General features: G+C 35.1%; 1 protein-coding gene across 1 annotated transcript; it reads left to right on the forward strand.

Moving 5' to 3' along the window:
- The first annotated feature begins 77 nt into the window (after positions 1 to 77).
- On the forward strand, positions 78 to 5,928 carry LOC129242601 (elongation of very long chain fatty acids protein F-like). Its single transcript, XM_054879345.1, has 4 exons — positions 78 to 112; positions 4,820 to 4,956; positions 5,012 to 5,196; positions 5,272 to 5,928. Exons 1-4 carry the CDS (start codon positions 93 to 95, stop codon positions 5,854 to 5,856), a joined length of 927 nt encoding a protein of 308 aa, XP_054735320.1. The 5' UTR covers positions 78 to 92; the 3' UTR covers positions 5,857 to 5,928.
- The last annotated feature ends 5,709 nt before the right edge of the window (positions 5,929 to 11,637 follow it).

Here is an 11,637-nt window from a genome sequence, read left to right on the forward strand (position 1 = left end):
GAGTAGATGAGATAGCAAAAAGAGCTGTTAGACTGCCATTTGAACAAGAGAACGACATACTACATAAACCGCTAAATACAATATACAACGAAATGGACGACAACATGAAAAAGTGAGTGGAAGCTAGGTGGACTAATCTGATCACATGCAAAACAGCAAAAGTTACGACAAAAAACCGACTCAATTCGTACTTACGCTCTCACGAAAAGACTGCAGAACTATCATAGGTATGCTGACAGGTCATAATCTATTGGCGTAAAAGATAGTAATTGCTAACACGGGCAAATGCAGGAAATGCAGAGAGGATATTGAGGAAACCTTAGAACACCTTCTGTGCGTTTTTCCGGCGCTTTTAAAAACGCATTTAAAATCTCTGGGAGTCCCACTGTTTGAGGATCGGGAGGATGTCTCGAAAGGGGATCTCCAAGATCTGCTTAGATTCGCCAAAAACGTTGACATCCTACATTATGTCTACTTTCAGTATTCATAGAAGTCGGTCTCCATCTGATATCGCTAGGTACCAAAAGGTCTATGCGTGGCTTAATGCCAACCAGGCTAACCTAACCTAACCTATTCTCGCGCTTCTTCATAAGATGCTGCAGGAGTGTTCACTAGTCTATTTAGGGCACGTAGAAGGCTCATCATCATCCTTTGTTGTTGTTGCTATGTTTTTGTTTTATTTATTATTGCCTCCTAACTGCAAAACGTCAAATGGGTACAGTGACGTTTGATAATCTGGATTAGGAGAGAGCAGGTGTTGGTACCAGACATCGGTGTGCAGTATCGCCCCACGAGCCGAACTTCCATTCACAACCAAAATGATTAATATTTCCCCCTTAAAAAAATATATATGTATTGTACATACATGTATCGGCCTAATAGCCTTTGTATCAGATAAAACATACAGCTTTTTCGTACTCAACATCTTGACGGTCAGTTAGTCCAGAAGTAAACTGTTGACTAACGCCTATGAAATGCCGAGAAATATTGCAAAGTAAAGACTTGTTGTGACGTCTCCTGAAAGGTCGACACTATGCGAAATTCACGATTCAGAATCGTTTATTGTATAAATTAATGTATACAAATACATTTCCTTTCAAAATATGGTGGGTAGAAGACCAACAAGAGGCCTCAGCAATTGTAGTTTTACTGGAAGAGAAAAAATACTTAAAAGTTTTTGCAAGAAAATAGTTAAAGTGTTGAGTAAAGCGCACTCAATTATTGATGGAAATGTGCTAATGGCCTAGCAAACATAGGGTAAATATATTCATGATCTTATTACCGATATTTTCTGAAATTTTTTTTTTTAGCTTTTGCCACGAAAACCACTTCGATTATTTACTGATCTGCCATTCCCCTACACTACCCTGGCCTAGCCTGAGCACCTAGTCCGCTTGTTATAAGCTTCAGTGCAGTTAACAGCTATTTATTTAATCAACATTTTAGTGCGCAGAGGATCAGCAACTCCAGTTACGATAGAGCTTTTCGTCACCAGTTGGTTGGCTTAAATTGGAGGCATCAGCTACTACCGGTCAGAGCCTGAATATATATAATAACCAATCAGTGTGCACGTTCAATTGAAATTTGTATAAGCCGATTGAAAATTTGTAGGTTAGCTCTATCAAGGGAGTCGATCCGCTTGCTCAAATTATATTATTTTTGCGTTATAATAAATAAATAAGATTTTTTTCAGAATGTATTAATTGATTTCGACAAATTTTCGTATGACGGATTTGAATATGGTCTCACACACTTATACTAAATGTTATTTTTAATGTATGTATAGCTATTAATGTTAGCGGCTGTCGTAGCCGAATGAGTTGGTGCATGACTACCATTCGAAGAACTTAGGTTCGAAACACCAAAAAAGCTCGTCATAAAAAAAGCAACAAGCAGCCAAAATCGGCATCTCTCACAACACACACTGTCATAGTTAGACTATAAACAAGCAGAGCAAAATGAAACGATTTTCTATTGCCTGCCTTATGGAAGGAGAGAATGTCAACCATTGCTCGAGAATATCGAACAACTGTCAGTCTGTTAGGCATCAACAACCTAATAAGGTTCTTAACCAACCACGGTTAGACACCAATAGCCGTTGATGCAGGTGATTCAAGCTCTTCGCCCAAAACATAAGTAAACCAAAGCAAAACACGATTATACGGCATTCCAGCAAATCAAGGCTCTGCAAGTACTTTCGCTGCATACATATTTGAAAACACTGGAATGAGAGGTCCGAAGAAGGTGGTAGCAACAATTTTCTGAGACAGAGGAAGTGTGAGTTACGCGCTCTAATTACGAGCATTAATTACAGGGCTCAATCAATTGGGACGATATATAGCCACGGTATGACTCATCGACGATCCTCAATATACATCCTGTTTGAAATGTGAAGATAGTTCAGAGCATTTTTTTTTTGCCACTGTCCAAATTTTCCCAGACTTGGATAGTACATTGTTGTATCAGATGTATTGATAATGGACGAGCTGCATTCTCTATCCTTCGACAAATGGCAAAGATGCTTCAAATCATCTGGGAAATAATCTTTCCAACGCAGAAAAGGTCTTCCTCTTCCTCTAGTACCGCATCGAATACTTTCAGAGATGGAGCCTTTCTTGCGTTAGTTACTCAAAGGAAGGTTATAAATTATGCCCCTAACAAAAAGTAAGGTTTTTTCGGAGTTCTGTCCACTATTGCGACACGTGGATTATCGAGAACTAGGTTATATCGCCAATTATAACAGGTGGCGCTAAAGTAATCCTCCTATCAGAAAATGCTATAAATTTTGCGATTGGCCCCTAATGTCAGTTCTGTTTTGACATTTGTGTAGTAAACACAGGCGAAATACACGGTAATAAACAATGTTACGCTACACTGCTCCAGAACGCGGAATATTGGTGACTATTTATTTGACCAATAATCGGTCGGTGAGTTTGGCACAACGTGAATTTCGTCGCAGATTTCCTCGCCGTTCAACGCCTACTGGTGAAACACTGCTACGTTTAGCCGCTCGCCTCGAAGAGACTGGCACAACTCGAGATGCTGCCAGGCGTGACAGACTCCGGAGTAGCCGTTCTGCAGAGAATATTGCTGCTGTAGCCGAGGATGTCATGGAAGCGCCGTCGACATCGACCAGACGACGTGCCACGCAAATGGGTATCAGTCGACGGTCTTTACAGCGAATTTTGGTACAAGATTTGAAGATGTTTCCGTACAAAGTCCAGACGGTGCATCAGCTGTTAGCTGCTGACCGCCAATCGCGTCTAACATACGCTCAAGCCATCCTTAATCACCACCAAGAGGAAGATGATTTTTCATCAAAAATAATCATGAGTGATGAGGCCCATTTCCATCTTAGCGGGTACGTAAATAAGCAAAATTTACGCTTCTGGGGCACTGAAAATCCGCGTGTAACCCACGAAGAGCCTTTACACCCGCTCAAAGTCACTGTATGGTGTGCTGTTATCGCTGGAGGAGTCATCGGACCTTTTTTCTTCGAAGACGTCGCGGGCCAAACGGTTACTGTGAATGGTGAGCGCTACAGAGCAATGATCAACGAGTTCTTTTTGCCGCAACTTGATGAATTGGGATTGGAAAACATGTGGTTCCAACAGGACGGTGCAACGGCACACACTGCACGTGCCACAACCGATGTGCTGAAGGATGCATTTCCCGGGCGCCTAATCTCCCGTTTTGGCGATTTGCACTGGCCAGCACCAGCGCCTGATTTGACCGCTCTAGACTTCTTTTTGTGGGGCTTTTTGAAGTCGCGGGTTTATGTCAACAAGCCTCAGACTCTTGCAGCTCTTAAAGACAATATCCGTCAAGAATGTGAGGACCTATCGCCGGAAGTTTTGGCCAAAGTGATGGGAAATGCCATAAAAAGGGCTCAAATGGCAATCAACTGTGGCGGCGGCCATTTACATGACATCATATTCTCGACTTGATGCAAAGAAAATTAAAAGACCAAATAAAAATAATCCACAAGAAGAATTAAAGTTTTTCATTTTTTTTTTTTTTAATTACAGCCAAAAAACATCGCAAGGTTACTTTTGCGCCACCTTGTATATAATATATATATATATATATATATATATATATATATAAACGGTATATATATATATTATATATATATAATTTGCGCGTACACCCTTTTTGAGTGTTTGACCGAGCTCCTCCTCCTATTTGTAGTGTTCGTCTTTGATGTTGTTCCACAAATGAAGGGACCTACAGTTTCAAACCGACTCCGAACGGCAAATATTTTTTTTATGAGGAGCAGAAATAAACTCGGAGGTTTGCCATTGCCTGCCGAGGGGCGACCGCTATTAGAAACAACTTTTTCTTAATTTTGGTGTTTCACCGAGATTCGAACCTACGTTCTCTCTATGATTTCCGAACGGTAGTCACGCACCAATCCATTCGGCTACGGCGGCCGATTAACGTATACTCCGTCGAAATTTGAGCTCCGAATACAATAAACTCATCCTAGGGCATCGTTGGGTAAAATTAACTAATATAGCTGCGAAGAGAAAGCAATGATAAAGAGCTCATTGAGTACTTAGTTCTCAGTTCCCTGCAGGGTATACTTATAAGTAGATCGGAAGTGTATATAAAGTGAGCCTACACTATAAAGAAACAAAAAGAAATAGACATATGTAGCTATGTAAGAATTCAAATGACAATACGACATGGTCGTATAAGGACAAGCTTAAGAAATATGCAGTTGACGCATGGAAATATATTTGAAAAACATGATATGCTAATTCAACCCATTTCTATGTGTACGTGCTTATTTCTATTTCGATCTAAAACAAGTTAGAGTAATGTCTTCAGGTTTTTATTGTGAACTATCGCTCGTACAACAAAGTCGTTTTTATCGAAGTACTATAAAAATCATGGTTGGCATCATAAGGAATATCTACGACTTTTTAACAAGTCCTGCTAAAACATATGAGGGTAATTACACTTTATAAATACAATTCTACATAGTATTACACATAATTTATTATAGGATACAAATATTTGCCATTCCATGGAGCATTATGGCCGATGATAGCTATCAATGTTTCATTTGCACTTTTCGCCTTTCGGATAGGACCATGGCTTATGCGAGCGCGTGAGCCATTCAATTTAAAGCGCGTGATTATGATTTACAATATTTTTCAAATAATTTTCAACGCAGCAATGGTCTTTATGGTAACAACGAAGTTTGCTACAGTCCAAATAACTTATTAATTTAATTATTTAAAAAAATTAATTACATGTACATAGAGCAGTTATTTAATCACCTGGTACTTGGAGCTGCCAAAGGGACTTGGCTGCATGGAGCAAATTAGCTATGATCATCCGGTGAAAAGCTTCGAAATATTTTGTGGATTTCTATATCTCAGCAACAAGGTTCTTGACTACCTGGAAACGATATTTTTCGTATTACGCAAGAGTTACAAACAAGTTTCGATTCTACATGTCTATCATCACATTATGATGACCTCTTGCATAGTCCTACATCTCCGGCACCAAGGTTCAGGCGGTCATTGGATAACAATAGCTCTTCTGAACACCTTGGTTCACACAGTAATGTACGTTTATTATTTATTGAGTTCCATTAATCCAAATATGAAGAAGTCATTGTGGTGGAAAAAGTATATCACACAAATGCAGCTAATACAATTCATACTTATGTTTGTTCATCAATTGTGGCCATTGTTGTTTGTGCCTGATTGTAAATTTCCGAGAATTTGGCTTTATATTGCTATGTTACAAGCCATAACTATGATTTGTATGTTTAGTAATTTCTATATTAAGACTTACTTGCGAAAATCAAAAGCCAAAAAAGTCGCAGAGAAAAAATTGTAATCCATGCGTGAAAAATGTAATGCAAAATCAATATTAGATTTAGAGTTTTCCTTTGTTTAGGAAACTATAAGACATTTTTATGCATTTTCTTATTGTAAAACAATTCCTTAAAATACCCTAAATTTTTGAGCTCTAGACCACCGGGACTCATTAAACGTATGCTTGGAAAAAGATGGGGTCTTCAACCTAAATATATATTATGGGTGTATAAGGTGGTTACACGATCAACTATCATTTGGTGGAAAGCTCCAGGGAGAGATTACATTACAAAATTACTTGTCAGAATACAAAGATTAGCCTGTGCAATAACAATCTGTACAATCAGATCATGCCCTAAGAAGGTTCTTAATGCACTGACACATGTTGCTCCAATAGACCTACATATTAAGGGCATGGCAGCCATGCATTTACGTTAAACAAAGCGGGTCTTCGGAAAGAAAAAACCTGTAGTTAAGTCAGTATATTATTGCGACAAGCTCAGTTCTCCTTGGAGAGGTCTAACTCCATCGGCCCCCGACGGTAACATTCAATAGGAATTTTCCCACTCACTTTCCATCTCATTGTGATGTTGGATCAAGTATATACAATAGTTATATTATAATGTTATATCCTACTATACTTAGTTACATGATCACCCTATTTACGTATATACCTATTCCTATATTATACCAACTCTTAATTCTAACTTAATCTTACTCTTATATTTAATTACTTATGCTAACTCTTATGTAAACCAACAACTGCTTTACATACTTTCTCACACTCTACACCCACACGCTTACTCACGCACTCAACATACACACAACATGCATTCCTACATTCATTGCTAGTTTTACTTTCTCCCATTCTCATTAAATGTAAAATATTAGTTAAGCTTTAAGCTAAGAAGAGTCTTTGTAAAAGTGGGAGTGAAATAAAGTTCTTTGACAGAAGAAGACGTGTTTTACTTCATTATTGGTGCAGTCGGTCAAAAGCCTAAAAGGCACGGCAAAAATTAAAAATTAATTGAGAATTTAAAAGTAAATAGTTCGAAAAGGGCATTTTTACAAATTCTTTTTACAAGCCGGATTAAAAACAAGGAAAAAAATTGTTCAGAAAGAACATTTTTACAACAAAATAAAAACAAAAAAATCAGTTGGGAAAAATAAAACAACAGTTCGAGAAGAAAATTTTTGAACGCGAAATTAATTAAAGGAACAGTTTTATAAAAAAAAAAGAAATCGAGGAAAACTCGAATACAAAGTGTGAAGAAATTTGACAAAAATGAGAAATTCATAAAAAAAAAACAAAAATAAAAACATTTTGAATTCCAAAGCTAAAATAACCTTCAAGTCAATTAAAGGTCACCTTGAAGTCAATTCAAAGACTGGAAGTCCATGTGTACTAAAACAATGCCAATTAATAGCAGTAGACAGACGTAAAGAATTTACAACAACAACAGGTCACCTTGAGATAAGTGAAAAAACTTCTTTCCAGTTCTAACAAAACCAACGCTTAAAGGAAATAACAGAGCCAACTACAACTCCAAAACCAACAAAACAGCGAGAAAGCAGCAACTGCAACATCGGAGAACATATAGGTTATATATGTATATCAACGAAAGCAGTGGTTAAAAAAAAGCAACAGGCGTCATTCAACATAGATTTTCAAATCAACAGAGTAACATATATACATATGTACATATTCGCAGATATACCATAAAGTAAGTTGTGCTATAGTGAAAAAAAAAATGTAAAAAGGTTCATACCTACATATGTATATATGTACATACTCGTATAAATAAATATACGTACAAACATATACTTTTGCGAAGAACAAAAAAAAACACTAAGATTAAAAAAAGGAAATAAATAAGGGACAAACGTATATAAAATAAGTATAAATATAAAATGGATAACTTAGATGTAAACACTAAATTTAAGATTATTTCTAGAAATTTAAGTTGTATACCAAGCTATGATGGAAATGCAGATGCTCTTTTAAGTTTTGTACAAAAAATTGATTTAATAATACCCATATTAGAATCATTCCCTATAGAGTTTAAAATTTTGCTTATGGGTAATATTAAAGACAAAATAATTGGAAGTTCAAGAAGATCAATTCTAATTAATGGCAATGTAGATAACTGGCCAGATATAAAGAAAATTTTAGTTGATAATCACGGCGAACAAAAATCTGTTGATGAGTTAATTGATAAAATAAGATCTTGTCGGTGTGATTCAACTATAGAAAATTTTTATAATAATCTAAATGCTTTATTATGTCGCTTAAATAATGCTCTGTATTTTAGTAATAACAATTCCTTAGAAATTAATTGTGAAAGTAATGGCAGAATTGCTCTCAATTCTTTCAAATATGGATTACCGGAGCCTGTTAGGAGTATTATTGTGAGCAGGAATCCGAAAAATTTAAAAGACGCGTATGATATAATAAAATCCAATGGGTATCTGAAATATAGCAATAAAAAATATTGTGATCATGTTACACATATAACATGCAGCCATTAAAATTTTCAACAAAGTAATAATAAAAATAGTATTAGACAAAATTTTAACAACAATAATGACAGACAACTTCGTAATAGTAGTAGGCAAAACTACAACAGTAATGACAGTAAATCTTACTATAACAAATATAATGGACAAAATTTTAGCAAGAACAACAGTGGACAACCTTACAACAACAATACAACATTCCAGCAGCGTCATGCAAACGATAGTCAAAATTTTTCATCACAGCCGATGCTTAGTAATAGGTATAGCAGACAAACAAGCCGGCAATCAGAAAACAATTTTCAAACAACAAATTATATTGATACAAATAGGAATCCTTATAGTAACCAAAATTATAAAAATACATCAGTTGAACCAATGGAGTTAGGTATTAACGAGAGTTCAAAATTTTCAATATCCCGGGAAAAGAAATTACCCTATATAGTGATTGATACGCATATTAGAAAGCTTAGGTTTATAATTGATACAGGGGCAGAGTATAGCATAATAAATCCTGAAGTATGCAACCCTAAGTATGCTGTTAAGCCAATCATTCGCGTATTAAAAGTTTTGGGAAGAACTGTCTATACGAGTAAGCAATATTCTATACCTTTATTTAAAGAATTTAAAAAACCCAATACTTGTGTGAACTTTCTGGAATACTCATTTCATAAATATTTCGATGGTATTATAGGAAACAATATTTTACTTTTTTTAAATACAATAATCGATTATCAAAATAGAAAACTAAAAACCGATGAAGCAACTATACCTATATATTTTAATAAAGAAGAAGAGATTTTAGAAAATGAATATTTAAAAAATGGAAACTTAGAAATACTTACTTGTGAAGATAGAATAGATAAATCCTCCAATGATATTTTTGGTAAACACTTAAATATAAGAGACAAGGAAATACTAAGTACACTTTTAAATGAATATCAGGATATATTTTACAAAGAAGGAGAAAGTTTGCCCTTTACCAAAGAAATTCAACACAGAATAGTAACAAAAACTGATATCCCAGTGTACAGTAAACTTTATAGGTATCCGGTAATACATCGATCGGAAGTAGATCGGCAAATTCGTGATATGCTAGCTCAAAAACTAATTGTACCAAGTAATAGCCCATATAATTCACCTTTATGGGTTGTACCCAAAAAGGCGAATAGAGATGGGACACCGCAATTGCGAGTTGTCATTGATTACCGGAAGCTCAATGATCAAACAGTCGATGATAAGTTCCCAATTCCGAATATGCAAGACATATTCGACAAATTGGGAAAATGTTGCTACTTCAGCACAATTGACCTAGCAAAGGGATTTCACCAAATTGAAGTACACCCTAATGATAGAGCAAAAACGGCTTTCTCAACGGCAGACGGCCATTATGAATTCACCCGTATGCCCTTTGGCCTTAAGACAGCACCTGCCACCTTTCAGAGGTTAATTAATTATGTTTTAAGGGAATATATAAATAAAATTTGTGTTGTTTACTTAGATGACATACTTATATTTTCAACTAGTTTTGACGAGCATATAGTCTCAATTAAGAAAATATTTAATACTCTACGAGCGTCGAATTTAAAAATTCAATTTAACAAATGTCAATTTGCTGATTGCACAACAAAATTTCTGGGACACATTGTATCTGAAGACGGTATAAAACCGGATCCTTCGGAAATAACGGCGATTAATAATATGAAACCCTCCACTAGTGTAAAAGAAATAAAACAATTCCTTGGTATGACAGGATATTATAGAAAATTTATACGGGACTACGCAAAAGTAGCTTACCCAATGGTTCGATTTCTGAAGAAAAACGCAATATTGGATTTTAAAAATGTAGATTTTTTAAAAGCTTTTAATACATTAAAAAATCTAATTACTAATGAACCTGTCTTACAGCCACCAGACTTTGGTAAAAAATTTGTGCTTATAACTGATGCAGCTCAGTTCACTATTGGCGCGGTACTAAGCCAAAAAAATCACCCTATATGCTATGCATCTCGCACTTTATGTGATCATGAGATAAGATATTCCACTATAGAGAAAGAAGCTCTGGCAATGGTATGGGCTGTCAAGCATTTTAGAACTTATTTATATGGACGAAAGTTCATCATCCAAACGGATCATAAGCCGCTTATTTGGCTTCACAATCTAAAGGAGCCTAATATGAAATTACAAAGATGGAAAATACTTCTAAATGAATACGATTTTGAAATAACGTATATTAAGGGAAAAGATAATAACGTTGCAGATACATTAAGCAGATATTTTGAGCAGTATAATAAAAATAGTGAAGTAGCTAATTTGTACAATAATATTGAAGGCGGTAAAATGGAAATTGATGATGAAAAGTGAGATAATTTGGATACAATGTCTATGGAAACAGCACACAGTGCTCTTGAGGATAATTTAAAATATATATTTATAACAGAAAAAAGCATTAATTATTACAAAAATCAGATATATCTCAGTTACGGTCAAAGTGAACAGTTTTTTTATAAAAATCGTTAACAAAAAGTGTCAGACTCATATAGTAGTAACGAAAAACTCGAATTTAAAAGATATCATGGAAAAAGTCTTGATAAAGAAGGGAATTATGTGCATTTTTTGTGATAATAGTGAACTATTTATAAAGTTCCAGTATCAATACGTAAATTTTTTTGAGAATAATAATCTTACTTTGTACAAATCAAACGTTGTTTTAATAGAAGTTACGGATAAAAATGACATATTAACAATAATAGAAAAAGAACATATTCGAAATAACCATAGGGGAATACAGGAAGCATATTCAGAACTAAAAAATAAATACTTTTACCCTAAACTATATAAAATAATAACGATTTTTATAAATAATTGCTCTATATGTAATATTGCTAAACATGACAGAAATCCTATCAAAATTCTATACAGAATTTCTGAGAGTCCATCACACTCTAACGATATAGTTCATATTGACATATGGTTTCCCTGCAGAAATACATTTTATTTAACCACAATAGATAAATTGTCTAAGTATGCGACATTTCACAAATTGGATGATCGAAATTGGATATCAATTTTAGCAGCTTTAAAAGAGCGAATTTTATTTTTAGGCAAAATGAATAAACTTGTATTTGACAACGACCGTTGCATACTTCATAGCGCAGTTAAATTGTTTTTAAAAGAACAGAAGATTGATACGCACACAACGACACCATATCTTAAAACCGGAAACTCAGACATTGAGAGGTTACATGGCAGACTCAATGAGCATCTACGAATATTAAAAGCAGATAAA

This window comes from Anastrepha obliqua, chromosome 3, assembly GCF_027943255.1.
Source record: "Anastrepha obliqua isolate idAnaObli1 chromosome 3, idAnaObli1_1.0, whole genome shotgun sequence".
NCBI lineage: Eukaryota > Metazoa > Arthropoda > Insecta > Diptera > Tephritidae > Anastrepha > Anastrepha obliqua.

Excerpts from the sequence above, each read along its gene's own strand:
- LOC129242601 (XM_054879345.1), top strand. The coding sequence starts at position 93 with ATGGACGACAACATGAAAAA. Across the intron at positions 4,957-5,011 it reads TCCTGCTAAAACATATGAGG|GATACAAATATTTGCCATTC; the intron begins GTAATTACACTT and ends AATTTATTATAG. Across the intron at positions 5,197-5,271 it reads ACGCAGCAATGGTCTTTATG|AGCAGTTATTTAATCACCTG; the intron begins GTAACAACGAAG and ends ACATGTACATAG.